Source organism: Bos indicus, chromosome 11 (assembly GCF_029378745.1).
Source record: "Bos indicus isolate NIAB-ARS_2022 breed Sahiwal x Tharparkar chromosome 11, NIAB-ARS_B.indTharparkar_mat_pri_1.0, whole genome shotgun sequence".
Classification (NCBI taxonomy): Eukaryota; Metazoa; Chordata; class Mammalia; order Artiodactyla; family Bovidae; genus Bos; species Bos indicus.
Genome location: NC_091770.1, coordinates 97,481,787 through 97,496,504, shown reverse-complemented (window position 1 = coordinate 97,496,504; position 14,718 = coordinate 97,481,787). Strand labels below are relative to the sequence as shown.

General features: G+C 51.1%; 1 protein-coding gene across 12 annotated transcripts in view; it reads right to left on the bottom strand.

The window, feature by feature from the left end:
• The window catches only part of RALGPS1 (Ral GEF with PH domain and SH3 binding motif 1), a 303,143-nt gene that overhangs the window by 173,528 nt on the left and 114,897 nt on the right, over window positions 1-14,718 (bottom strand). For all 12 annotated transcript variants that reach the window (XM_019970864.2, XM_019970862.2, XM_019970867.2 and 9 more), the window contains exons 7-8: window positions 10,563-10,652; window positions 7,608-7,700 (exon numbers count right to left, since the gene is read on the bottom strand). In XM_019970864.2, coding sequence (XP_019826423.1) covers window positions 7,608-7,700; window positions 10,563-10,652 — 183 coding nt within the window. The remainder of the gene's footprint in view (window positions 1-7,607; window positions 7,701-10,562; window positions 10,653-14,718) is intronic.

Here is a 14,718-nt window from a genome sequence, read left to right as displayed (position 1 = left end):
CCTACCTGAAGTACAGGCTAAGGTGACATTTTCTCATAGGGACTTTTTCTACCTGTGTTCCCTTGGGGCTCCCCCAGGCTGGTCTGAGATTTTCCAGTGGGGGACACTTGCTGGCTCTCTGATTCCTGTGAGTAGCTGAGTTCCAGCCCGCCATAAGCGGGCATCAGAACCCTTGCCCCCTGACAGCTGGCAAGGTCTCCATCCAGTAAGCTCTCTGCGCTCTGCCCCCTGCGCTGACTCAGAGCATTCTCTGTTTCTAGCACATGGTGACTTCCCTTTCCTGGCTTCTGGCTCAGCATTGCTTCTTGGTTTATAATTTAGTTTATTTGTATGTGTGTTTGCAGCAGGTGATTGGGAGGGAAGAAAGGGCTTACTGCTCATCTGCCCAGTCTACCATATTGCCTCAAAGTCCAAACAGGTCCACTCAGAAAGCCTGGAACTAACCAGCACTTTCTGGAACCAGACTTTGATTTCAGACACGCCAGTGGTGAGCTGTCAGACAAACACGCGAGAAGAGGGCTCGTGGAGCTGGCGTGGGAACGTGGGTGTAGGGCTAGAGAGAGGGGCTGGGATGAGTGTGAGGAGGCAGCCCCCACAGGGGCAAGATGGGGCTTTCCAAGCTGGGAAGACCCCATGGGACAGGACTTGAATCAGGAAAGGTGAGAGCTGGGCCAGAGCCCCGCCAGACACTTACAGCCCGTGTGGTGAGAGGGACAAAAGTGGTCAGGGGTGGGGGTAGGGGTGGGGAAGGGAATAAGCTGCGTGAAGAGAGATGTTTCAGGAAGGGGGTGACAGATGTTGTGGCAAAGTGAAGGCAGACGAGGGTGCAGACATCAGCAGAACTCCTGAGAATGGAGACGAGGGGAGGGACTGGTGATGAGTCATCAGGGGATGTCCTCTCCTCCCCCACCTCACCTCCCCCCTGAGCCATGGCTCAGGAAAGCCTGGGATAGCCTTGCCCATCATGATGTCCTCCACAGCATCCAAGGGGGCACTCCATCAGACACAGAGGGGAGAGGCACCTCCCGCATGAAAGATGAAAATCTGAAATACACGAATGCCACCACCCATCCACCTTCCTGGGATACCCGCTTAACGACCCTGCACCCCCAGATGCCTGAAGTGAGAGTCCGGCTCCCAGGCGGGTCCCCTCCAGACCACCGCCCTGCAGACCAGGCCTCCTGACCCATCGGCTGTGACTTCCTTCCGGCCAAGTTCTTCAGTTTTCATTTTGCTGCTGCAGATGGGTCAGACTCTCTGGATCAATTCAGTAGGAAAGAGCGAATCACGATAGGAACGTGTACAGAGCAAGCAGTGTGTGTGTGTGTGTGTGTGTGTGAATCACAATAGAACATGTACACAGCAAGCAGAGTGTGTGTGTGTAGCTCATGACTGTAATTAAAGAGTGACTCACCCATACTCCGGGAATTCCATACCTTCAGGTCTCTCCTGTCTAAGTCCAGCTCCTCTTGGGACCACTCTGATCTGAGAAAAGGTCTCACCCTCGTCCCAGCTGTTGTTGCTATTGTTCAGTCGCTCAGTCGTGTCTGACTCTTTGAGACCCCATGGACTGCAGCATGCCAGGCTTCCCTGTCCTCTAGACAGACCCCTGTCCCGTGGGGTCTCCCTGGCTTGGAGAGCCCCATCTATCTTCTCCTCCATGCCCTAGTGGTAGCCGCCTCCTTGAGCTCATCCCAATCTCTCTCTAGCCCTAGACCTGAGTTCCCAGCTGCTCAGGCCTCAAACCTAGGAACCACTCTCCAGGCCCCTCCTTGCTTCATCTCTGACATCCCATCCTTCACAAATCCCGCCACCTCTGTCTGCAGAATCCCCCCTCTCTCACTTTCCTTCTCTCCCATGCACTGCCACTGCCCCAGTTTAGCCAGCACTGGCTCACTCCTGGATTCTGCCCTAACGCCCTAACCCAGCCTCATTTCCACTCTTGCCCCCCTGCACTTCCTCTGCAATCTGCTTTTCACAGAGTGCACGCATGCTCAGTTGCTTCAGTCATGTCCAACTCTTTGCAACCCTACGTACTGTAGCCCACCAGGGTCCTCTGTCCATGGGATTCTCTGGGCAAGAACACTGGAGTGTGCTGCCATGCCTTCCTCCAGGGGATCTTCCCAACCCAGGGATAGAACCCGAGTCTCTTAACCAGCCCCTGCATTGACAGGTGGGTTCTCTACCACTAGTGTCACGTGGGAAGCCACAGAGTTGAAACGTTAATTTTAAAAAACAAAACACAAAAAGCAACTGTGAACCAGATCGTGTCTGTCTCCTGTATGAACTTCTTTCCAGGCTGAGCCCCTCCCCAGCAGCCCCGCAGCCCGCCCACAGTATGCTCACAGCGTCCCCCAGGCCCACTGTGCTCCGGCCACACTGGCTGTGGAGTTTCTTCCACCGCGATCTCTGTGCTGGCTGCACCCACTTCTTGGAGCGGCTGGCTCCCTCTTGTCACTCAGGTCTGAGAGAGGCATTCCCTGGACACTCAGTTGATTCCTACCGATCCTCCTCTTTGGGTCTTCAGCATCACTTTTATTCCCATCTGACAGCTCTTGGTTCATTACTTCATGCATTCAGCACACATTTATTGATCACTTCCCGCATGTGCTTCAGTTCAGTTCAGTTACTCAGTCGTGTCCGACTTTTTGCGACCCCATGAATCACAGCACATCAGGCCTCCCTGTCCATCACCAACTCCCGGAGTTCACTCAGACTCACGTCCATCGAGTCAGTGATGCCATCCAGCCATCTCATCCTCTGTTGTCCCCTTCTCCTCCTGCCCCCAACCCCTCCCAGTATCAGGGTCTTTTCCAATGAGTCAACTCTTCGCATGAGGTGGCCAAAGTACTGGAGTTTCAGCTTTAGCATCATTTCTTCCAAAGAAATCCCAGGGCTGATCTCCTTCAGAATGGACTGGTTGGATCTCCTTGCAGTCCAAGGGACTCTCAAGAGTCTTCTCCAACACCACAGTTCAAAAGCATCAATTCTTCAGCACTCGGCTTTCTTCACAGTCCAATTCTCACATCCATACATAGACAGTATCTCCCTTGGATAACATAAAAGCCCATGAGACAGGGGCTTTGACCATAGCCTAAGGGCCTGGCATGGAGCAGGAAAGGGAGAGTTTGATAAATACTTGATTTGCAGAAATGAATAAGAGCCATATGGTACGTGTGCTCAGGAAATCAGAGCTGGCTGATAGGACTTCTTGCTTAGGTCTCGTGGCTTTGAGGCCACTGACATTCCAAAGTGGGCCCAGCACTGGGATAAATCAAACCCTGTCTGCACTTTCCCAGGCCAGCAGAAGGTGACTCTGTCCCTGTTGGCACAACCAACCAGCATTTATGAAGGGCCTGGTATGTGTGGGCCTGCGCGCAAGGTCAGCCTCCGTCTTGTCACAGACCACCAAGCCACTGGTGCTCAGCAGCCAGGCCGACAGGCTGCCCTGCCCACCCAGTAATGACCAGCTGGCCCTCACTGAAGGCTGTCCATGGGGAAATCAAGTGGCAAGTCTCTTCTCACACCTGTAACCCCCTTCCACCCAGGTTTCCCAGATAGCCAGGGTTTTAGGGCAACCCAGGGACAGCACTCAGGGAGCTGGTCACACCCTGTCGCCAGGGCCAGTGTGCCAATCTCACATCTCCAGCCTCACTTCCCGGGCAGCATGGGTGCCCACTCTTCCTTGCCCTGTGCCTGGCCTGACTCCAACATCAAGTTCTATCACAGACAGGTCATCCGGCAAACGGACAAGGATGTGGACGAGTGTCCCGTGAGGCAGAGCTGTGCTGTGCTGGCGCTGGCTCTCACCAGCTCCGTGATCTTGGGCAGGTCACAGGAAGCCTCAGCTTCCGTCTCTGCACAATGAAGCCTGTTAAAGCGCTGACCTTGGGGCTCCTACAGTTGGTGTGCCTGCTCCCCCTGCCCTGTGGGCCCATGTGTTCTCACCAGTCCCATATCAAGGGACAGGTGCGGGGAAGGGAAACAGCAGTTTCGGGGCAATTTCAATGGCTAATCTCATTAGCAGGAAAAGAAGTAGCAAAAGAAGGATGCAAATGAACACAACAAATGCATAGAAGTCAAACGACCCACTGTAAACTCAGCTGGGCACTGGGGAAACAGAGCAAATATCCAACTTCATCAAGAAGGAAGGCAGTCAAAGAGGGAGGCCGGCCTGTGGGCAGCACTGCAGAACAGACGCCCCATGTTCTCCGTCCCGACAGGCGGAGAGAGTGTCAGGAATACTGTGGCATCGCCAACTCCACTGGGCTGGGGGTGGATACGGATGAAGGAGAAAGATGGCGTGTTTGGCCCACTTCCCAAATGCCCTGCACCAGCCCCTGTCCTTGGACTAACAAGACAGGTGGGCGAAAGGGGAGAGAATGGTCTGAAACAAAGGCTGAACAGCGGGTTTGCCCGGAGCAAAGAGCTCCCCACACGTGGCCTTGGAGATGTTGTACTGTGATCCACCCCAAGTGGATCAGCTCCTCTCTCCCCAACACGACTGCTGGCGGCTGCTACATTTATCTCCTAGGAAGCTGCATCTCCCTCTCTTTTACCCTGGTAAGCAGCCCTGCGTAACCAAGAAAACAGTCCCGGTCCTCAGTCCTTAGGAAGCCATGGGGAGATTTCTCAGAAAAATAACAGCTGTTGCTGCCCTGGGTCCCTGTTCTCCGGTGACACACAAACTCAGCTTCCTGGCCTGTCCCTAGCTCCCACCGGTTAGATGCCCACTGAGAGGTCAAAGTCAGGGCCAATTCCAGGCGATTGCGGGGGAGTAGGCAGCTGAAGCCATGGACTAACCAAGGAGTAAGTAACCAAACGGAGAAGGCAATGGCACCCCACTCCAGTACTCTTGCCTGGAAAATCCCATGGACGGAGGAGCCTGGTGGGCTGCAGTCCATGGGGTCGCTAACAGTCGGACACGACTGAGAGACTTCTTTCACTTCTCACTTTCATGCATTGGAGAAGGAAATGGCAACCCACTCCAGTGTTCTTGCCTGGAGAATCCCAGTGACAGGGGAGCCTGGTGGGCTGCCATCTATGGGGTCGCACAGAGTCGGACACGACTGAAGCGACTTAGCAGCAGTAGCAGCAGCAAGTGACCAAAAGGCGGCCTTCAAGGCCTGGCTGCAGCTCCCTGCCTCACTGGCGTGTCTCCTCCCTGGGGCCCTCCGACTTCCCTTCCCCAGATCAAGGGACAAGCAGGGAGAAGGAAAACAGCTCTTTCCTGGCAACATTTCCCGAGCTAATCTCATTACCAGAAATGAATGGCAAAAGAAGGATGAACCCCAGAGGCCGTGGCCTAGCCAGTAGCAGCAGCAGCCAGAACAGAGGCTCCATGGCCTGGGGCAGCACTGACAGTCTGCTTATCTCATCTTCCAGGGTCCTATCGGAGCGCTGTGGACGAAGGCGACAAGAAAACAGGACCCCTCTCTTGTTCTGAGTGCCAAGAGGCCGTGGGTGCTGTCTTTCCTGCTGAGCTCCGTGGGGTGTGGTGGGGAAGCACGGAGACTCTGGAACAGACGGTTGAGTTTGGTTTCTGCTCTGCCTTCAGGCCAGGGAACCCTGCGTGTCCTCCCACCGCCCTGCGCCTCCATCTCCTCATCTGTAACTGAGAACACTGACAGCAGTGGCAGCCTCGACAGGGAGCTGTCAAGAGGAAATGAGTTAATACAGGGAAAGCTTTTAGGGCAGCACTGGGCAGATCTGTAAGGAAGAACAGCTGACCCCTGTGGCCTGGAAGGGAGTTAGGTGAGGAAGCTCAGGTTTTCGAATGGGTCCTGGGTGGATATTTCATTCCTGGCTCCCTGGGGAGCTGTGGGAGATTTGTTTTCATACACAGCCGTGATGACTGGCCACCGTGGCGCAGGGCTCTGTGGAGCCACAGGGAGCGGTCCTGGGGGCTGCTCTGGCCTGACGCTGCCACCATCCAGGGCTGGGCACGGCATCTGGGGAGAACGCTGGTCAAAGCTCCATGGACGGGCCCTGCCCATTCATGACTGGGTGGCATCTCTGTGCCGGAGCCACCCTGGTCCCTCGTGCGCTGACCCCCTGCTGCTCTCACTGACTGTGCCACTTACAGGGGCCACCAAGAGTCCCTGTGTTACTGACAGTGAGCTCTGTGCACCGTGAGAATCATCATTCCTTCTTCGGGGCCCACACATAGCTCCCAGCAGTCCAAGAAACAATAGCAGCACCTAAATGATGGAAAATTCATTTGAGAAAGAATCTCCAAGCAACTTTTGAAAAAAGTCTCAGGGCTCAGATGCACTCGGGGAAATCACAGGGCTGGCAGCAACCACAGAGACCAGTGGCTTCCAAACTTGCTTCTGACCTCCAAAGCCATTGCTCAACTCAAGTTCACCCAGAAGCCCAAGACGTAAAACTGATATAGCCGAGCCGCTCTGGCAGGAATCGTGCCCAGGCGGCCTGCTGGACTCCCTCCCGCCTCTGCCCCAGGCCCTGCTGGCCCTGAGGCAGCTCCAAGGAGCCCCTGGGCTCCCCGAAGCACTGATGGAACACCACAGATTCAGGCCAAGCTCTCTGAGTAGACACAAGGAGACGAGACCCACAGAATCACTCTGCACAGATGGTGCCTGAACACAGACCTGGTTTTCTGATTCCGGGCTAACACCTCTCGTTCCACTTTGCTGTGGCTTCATCTATGGAAAATTGCAATTTAAAGAAACAAGGCTCACTTCTGATCACCTACAACATAATCCCTAAGTATTTTACAGGCCCCTGAACCAGCCAAGTCTGAAACAGAGCCCAGCCCCGCAGGCTGGCAGAGAGAAGTTCGGAAATGAGCTACAGAGGCACAGCTGATGGTTCCATACACTTTCCTTCAGTTCTGTGGGACATAAATAGGTCTTGAAAGGCTGGGGCTGTGTGGCCGTGAGAGACCCAGACCAGGAGTTGAGGCCCCGGACTAGAAGGTGAGACCCCGGACTAGGAGGTGAGACCCTGGACCAGGTGGGCCAGGAGGTGAATGCTAATGAGAGGTGGAGAGCCATGACTTCCCCCCCGTCAGGCATGGTGCCAAGCTCGGGAGGATAAAGAGGCCTGAGATATTTTTAAAGTATTTTTACAGCAGAAAAACTTTCCTACAGACTCAATTATATAACGATCAGACTCCACCTCTGAGCTGAAATTATCCATGGCCTTCAGGAAAAAAAAAAATCATTTTTCCCTACATGAAGATCACAGGTTTCTCCAGAGAAACTCTTGAGATGTACAGTCAGCAGCCCTGGGGCAATTGCAAACCATCAGCCCGGAGGACTTCCCCAGGGCAGTTTGGGGCCAGGGGAGCAAACATCACGCCACTGACCCCACCGTCATATGTGATGCTGTCAGGTCCAGGAGGGGCCACTCTAGGGGCCCTTCTGACCCCAGCCACACCAGCATCCTCACAGCTTCCCTGTCCCAGAACTGGGTCAAGGTCATTGAAGGGGAGAGTGTGGCCACAGGACACAATTAACCCACAGTCATCCTGTGTTGGTGGCAAACAGCAGACCGAGAAAGGCTTCTGGGCCTCAGGAATGGAGAACCTCACCCAAGAAATGACAGCCCAGACGGAAGGAACAGTCTTAGGGAGATTAACTTACAGCCCAGGTTTTCGTCAGCCTGAAGATGGGTGCGCTCTGCAATGCTGACACCACAGACATGAGAGAATGAAGGTTGTTGAGTTCTAGAAGTTTCTGGGGGGAAAAAAAAAGATATGGAATTGATTATTCTGCTGCTATAAACAACAGAACAAAAACATGCTGAAGTGTTACCAAATGCTGTCATATTTATGAAATTCAATTACACTTAAAAATATCTCATGTAGAAAATATAGTTCTAGGAAGTTCATAGGAACCATATGCTCTTTTTCTTTCAAATTGTCAAAAGGTGAGTGTGCATCTGAAACATGTGCCAAATTGCATAAGCTGACTAGTCTGGCTGCTGGACAGAAACGTGGCCTGGATGAAGTTTGATAGTGTCCTTTCTGCTCCTTTTTTAGATGAATCTCAACTGTCTCAGCAGGCTTCTGTAAACTGGAACCCCCGCTGTGCCAACAATATCAACGTGGGTCTTCTGTGATCACCTTCACACCCGGCATGAGGGAGGCTGAGGAGAGAGGCTATCAATCTGGGAACACGCAGCTCCGGCTTCCCAGACACGGACCATGCTCCCCTGAGTCAGACCCCAAATGAGTGAGAACATTTGGATTTAATACCATCTCAGACAAGTTCCTCACCACGAGAGTGAGGGTAAGCGCAGAAAAATGTAATTGCTCTGCTCTTGGTTCTACGCTGGGGAAAAACCTGCGATCAGGACCTGGGTTCCGCTTCTCACTCTCGGGAGTCAGTGAAGGCTGTGTAGCCGGCTGGCTCCATGGGACCGAGAAGTCTGGGGCCAACTCCAGTTCCCACTACAGGTGTGTCCTTTGGCAAGTTACCTAGGCCTTCTGAGCCTCCACGTCTTCAGATTAAAACGAGGAGCCTCTGCTGCATGGGCTGTGCATGTAACCTGCTTGACCAGAACCCCCAACCTGTGTTCCCACAGCAGCCTGTACATCTCCTCAGCGCCCTGGGAACACACAGATGGGGATTTCTACCTCCTAGACTTGGGAGCATGGTCAGGAAAGACATACTAGAGGGAGCGGCACCAGGGCTTGGAAGCACCCACGACAAGTGACGAGGAAGGGGTAGGGGTTGGGGCCAAGTCTTCCTGACGGAGAACGGGCAGCCCACACTGCACTGTATGCTGTTCCTGATGCCAGGTTCTGGTCAAGCAGAACTTGCCAAAGGACACACCTATAAGGGAGAAATCCCTGGGTAGGAAGAGCTGTGAGGACCAGGCATAGTCCTCCTCACATATTTGCTCATTTACTAGGTCCTGCTCTGTGCTGTCCTAGGCCCGAGGGCTGTGATGTTAGCTCCCACTTCACCCCTGCTCTCAGGGAACACACGGTCCCGGGTGAGAGAGGGGCAGATGAGAGCGGATTCTCATCAGGGGTGAAGTGGGCTCTACCATCACAGCCCTCGGGCCTAGGACAGCACAGAGCAGGACCTAGTAAATGAGCAAATACGTGAGGAGGACTATGCCTGGTTCTCACAGCTGTTCCTACCCAGGGATTTCTCCCTTACCACACTAGTGACTGCTGCATTTCACACATCTGTAACACTCCCTAACTGCTTCCTGTGGGTAATAATAGATCCTCTGAGGGAGCTTTTCATCCTTTGTATCTGAATTGCTGTGCTTGTCACAGGATTCCTTTCAGAGCTGAAGGTCCTCTGGGAGATTATCTAATCCACTCCTTTCATTGTATAGATGGAAAACCAAGGCCCAGAGAAAGGAGAGGCTCACACCAGACACACCCGGGGCACACAGCGTCAGCACGATGGTCCGCCATCGGGAAATGGCAGAGCTTAAGGAGGAATCGTTGCGGGCTCCTCAGGTGGGGACTGTAAACTTCCAAACTGAAAGCACCAGGTGGGCTGGAACTCCGTCCCACTTTCTCTCGTGGCCCAGCAAGAACTCATCGACAGCAACAAGTACCACTAAGCCCAGCGCGGTTCCAGGTACTTCAGGACATAAAAGTGTCTGTGCCCCTGCATACTTACAGCCGGACGCACTTAACCTTGCTGTGAAGAACAGACATGCTCCGACTGACTCTGAGGGGCCTCGGCATGGACACCCACCTCTCTAAGCCTCCCCTTCCTCCTCTGGAAATGGGATGATAATAATGTGAGTGTCAAATGCAATTATTTCTGTACAGCAGCCTCTATGGGGCCTGGCCAGAGAGGGGCTGCATATAAGTGAGCTGGCCTAGCACCCACCTGGGAAGACAGTAGCACACACAGGAAGCAGGCAGTGAGCCACACAGAATGATGCTCTGCTGAGGCAGGCAAGCCCTGTGGTCAGGGGTGGTGGACTGGGAGGAGCTGGCAGGACCGTGTTAAGTGATGAGTGTGGTCCAGGAAGGCCCATGGGATCGCATCCTGGGCTGGCAGAGATGAAGGAAGAGGAGGGGAAATGTGGGGTGGAGACGTGAGCCTGGTGCCCAGACACTGGCCAGGACTGATCCCATCTGAGCAGGGTCGGGAGGTGGGAGTGGGGCAGAGAGGTCATCAGGCCAGGCCTTGAGCGCAGGATGGGGTGCGGTGAGTTCTGCTGACTGGGGACAAATTGTGCAGGATGTGATGGTATCACAACCACTGATGCTGAGAGCCACCAGCACTGCCTGGATATGAATAGGAGGGGAACAGATCCCAGGGGTAGCCCTTGGTGTCACGGGGAGAGTCTGTGAAAGGCCAGCTTATAAAGGGTGGTTGGCTGCCAAAATCACAGGGCAGAGGGCACCTGCCTGTGCGCACACAGGGGCTGGGAGGCCACGCAGGCGGTCAGGCTGGTCCTGCAGCTGTCTCTGCCTGGGGAAGTCAGGTCACTGCCGCTGGTCTGAACCCTGCCCCGCAGGTCCAGAGCGAACTAGCTCCCGAAGTACCAAGGAAACACATTTCTGAGACAAAAAGAGATAGGACAGGAAGGAAAGAAGTAATAACAAAACAGCTTACCTTGGCTATTTTCACAAAATGGCTCAGGATTTCTGCCCTTATTTTTAAAGTCTGTGCTGTTAGAATTTCTCGTACAACCCAAAAACTGACCTGGAGAGTCAAACACAGACACACACACACACACACCAAAAACGTTGTTAAATGACAGGCCACCCAAGTTGCCCTGCCTACCACTTCTGTGGGACTTCCAGGAGGTGGGGAGAACACACCCTAGGGCTGAGGAGGTTCAGGGTCTCTCTATGACACCCAACCCTGCAGGGGCCGGTGGGGGGGGGGCGTCGTTGTTGTCAGCACCAGCTCTCCAACACACACAGCGATGCCGAGAGCAGAAAGTATGTCCATCCTTGTCCAGGGGACCTCCTGGGCCTGCATGACACATGGGTCTCCCTGAAGGGGGTGAAGGGAATTTTGAGATGAAACAGACAGGATTCTTGCTCAGGAGGAACAATGGATGGGTGGATGGATGGATGGATGGATGGTTGGATGGATGAATGGACAAATGGCAGACAAAGGGATATGCATGCTGGCAGTACCATCCATGAGATCCACATTCCCAGCCAGACCCAAGGCAAGAAGGACTCAGCTGTATACGAACAATTGTAACCAATTTAATTTTCCAGAAGAGGTTTGCCTAATTATTTATGTGATACAAAAGCATCTCTCAAAGTTCCGTAAAGCAATGCAGTTTAAAGGACACATTTTTCTGCAGACAGCATATGCCAAAAGGATATACTGGTACTTTTGCTTCAGAATATCATTCACATTTGACCATCCCCGAGGCCCTGAATCCTCTGGTGGGAAAAAGAAAGTCATCCACCAGTGTCTAGTTGACTCAATGAAACAGGAGGCCTTTCGTGCCAAGAAACACTGGGCAGTGGTTTGTCTTCCTGTTTACGTTTCACGACTATAAGAACAGTTTTTTTGTGAAACCTGGATGCCCAAGAGAGCAACAACAGCACCGCAAAGAAAGGAGAGATGGACAGAGTGCAGGGGATGCGTGGAATGAAAACTAGGCGTCTAAAACCTCTACACTGTACAAAGAATCAAATAGGAATACTCCAGAGTTAACAAGGAGTGTTTACTACTGCGACCACATGCCTTCTCTTTACTGAAATACTGTTAACTTTTCAGTGAGAAAACAAGAAAGGATTAACCAAGAATCAGAATTCGGTTTCTTATATTAAGCAGGAATATTATAGAAAAGTTTTCTCTCCGTAATCATCTGTGGTTGCCCCCAGGACATGCCTGGGTTTCCATAGAATCATTTTTTCCAAGGAACGGCCTAAAATTAAGTTCAGACTCAAATGTTTACTAGCCGGTTAAGGAAGAAAGATTTTCTTGATACTAAATGATATGCCCATAAACCTTATATTTTAATACATGCATACTTTTATGCCACATAAATCTCAAGTATGATCGTTTATATGTAGAATTTAATAGATGCTTATGTGCCAAAAAATTACACATATTTAATTACAGAATATGGCAGAGCTGGCTCTGATCTGCAGCACATGGTGTGCAGGGGCAACTCTGGATCAGCTCAGTTCAGCAGACTTTCACAAAGCCCTTACTATGTGCTCCAGGCACTGTGAGTCCCAGACCTGTCTGCCTTGCCTGACACAGAGGATACCGGAGGAGGCAGGATCCTCCAGAAGTCACTGTGTTAAAAGGCAGCTGGTGGCTGTGGCCATTAAGACGTTCAGACCAAGTGAACTGGAGTGTGCGGAAGGCAATGACAGAAGGCAGCTTCCTAGAGGAGGTCGACCTTGAGAGATGGGCAGACCTTCGGCAGGTAAGGAGACCAGGGAGAGCTGAGTGGGCCAACAGGACTGGTGTTGTAGGTGCCCCATGGTGGGGGGTTGGGGGGTAGGGGTGGGGGTGGGTAGGAGGGAAGCTGAAGCTAGAAGGGAAGGGAAGCGAGGGCCAGACTGCCAGGGTCAGGAGCAACAAGGGGACACTGTGCTGCATGGGCAGAGTTCCAGAGGCTTCTGAGCACAGGGATGACAGCCTAGACCCTTTTGTAGGGGCAGGGACCCCCATCAGGAAACTGATATGAGGGTCTAAATGAGAGATGGCAGGTTCGAGCTAGGGCCATGCTGCAGGAGATGGAGGGAAGAAGTGAAAGAGAAGGGCATTTCAAAGGGAGAATCAGCATAGTTTTAAACTGTTATAATTCTGTTTTTAACTACAAAATTTAAGAGAAGCTTAATGCAGAAAACAAAGGAACAGAGATAAGCACAAAAGACAGAAGCCATTTGCAAGATCATTCTCACATACAGACCCCCTGTTATAAACACTGTGATATGTGTCCTGTCATGTCTCAGAACATATGTTTGTCTAGTCTTAGAACATATGTCCTTCTAGTCATAGAACCAGTTTCTCTTTTTCAATTAAACTGGTATATATTAATCATACTATCACAAGGGTGTTTATAAGCAAATAAGACTATCAAGGACTTTCCTGGTGGTCCAGTGGTTAAGAATTCACCTGCCAATGCAGAGGACACAGGTTCGATCCCTGGTCTGGGAAGATACCACATGCCATTGGCAACTAAGCCCGGGCACCACAACTGCCAAGACAGCGTGCCCTAGGCCTGTGCTCCACAAGAGAAGCCATCACGATGAGAAGCCTGCTCGCTGCAACCTGAGAGAGCCTGGGCACAGCAAGGAAGACCCAGCACAGCCAAAGATAAATAAAGACATCACATTTTTAAAAATGCAAAATAAATGAAGAAAAAGAATATTGACTCTTTTTTTAGTAGCTGCCAAGTGATTCATCTCAGGGATGTCTCATCTCTAAGGAACCTCGTACTGCTGGGTAGCTTATTTCGAATTCTTTTGCTGTGATAGACAGACACACACACACACATACATATATATATATATATAATTATACATATATCTTTATACATTTTTAATGAAGATCTGAGGATAAATTCTTTCAAGGTGGGGTGAATTAAAATATGTGTACCTTTTTTCAGAAGTATGTATTAAAAAAACTTGGCCTCCACAAGGTTTATTTTGTTGATCCATCAAAGTTGAAGCAGAATTGTGTTCCCTTACACGAGCCAAGATCAGTTATTACGGTTCTTTTTTTTTCTTTACTAACATAATGGACAAACTAACATCTTATTGCCCGTATTCTGCATTTCTTTCATGATTGCTCAGTTAACATTTTTTTTTTCTTGCAGTTTTTTTCTCAGCTTTTTGTTGCAAACATTTATCAGCCATTTGTACTATCTGCCTGTGAGCTATGTGCTCTGGTCCTCCAGCCACCTTTCTATCGGGACACCCGTCCTCTAACTCTTGGTTAGTAAAAGGTCTCTTATACCAAAGTGAATGCATCACCCCTTTGTGAGTCATACAGTGTGCCAAGAGTGTGGAGAAACTGGTGCTCTTACACGCTGTTTGGGAGGGAGGTTATAAAACTTAAAGGGACATTTTGAAGAACAACTTGAACATGTCTCTCAAGCCGTTAAAGTTATAATCTCCCTAGAATATTTATCTTACAAAAATACAGAAATGTAAAGGGATATGTGCATTCCAGTTCTCCGAAGCACTGTTTATAAAGCAAAGGGACAGGCCCACCAACAGGGAGTAGGTTGCATAAGGAACACCATCACCTCACACTTTGGAAGGAAGTTGTCATGGAAGGAAAGAGACAGTTTATCTACAAGGATTATTTGGAATTCTTCTGCATAGGAGGTTTGTCTAGCCACCTCCATTTATTTATTCCATCATTTGTTTAAAGGGACTCATGAATACTTATTTTATACTTTTGGGTTATGATACTATGTTATTTATTTTATAACTATGTTATTTATTTCATACTCAAAGCCATTGCAGCTTCAGCTACTGACAGCTGGCTTTGACATGCCCTCAGCACTGGTTGGTTGGTTTGAGCACTTTTTTACTCTCTGCAACTACAAGATGTTACGGGACTTTCCTGGTGGTCCAGTGGTGAGGAATCCGCCTGCCAATGCAGGGGACATGGGGTCTGGGAAGATCCCACGTGCTGCGGGGCAACAAGCCTGTGCACCACAATTAGAAAACAGTCCCCGCTCATGGCAACTAAAGAAAGCCAGAGCACAGCAACAAAGACCCAACACAGCCAAAATTAATTAACTAACTAATTAATTAACTTTAAAAAATGCTAC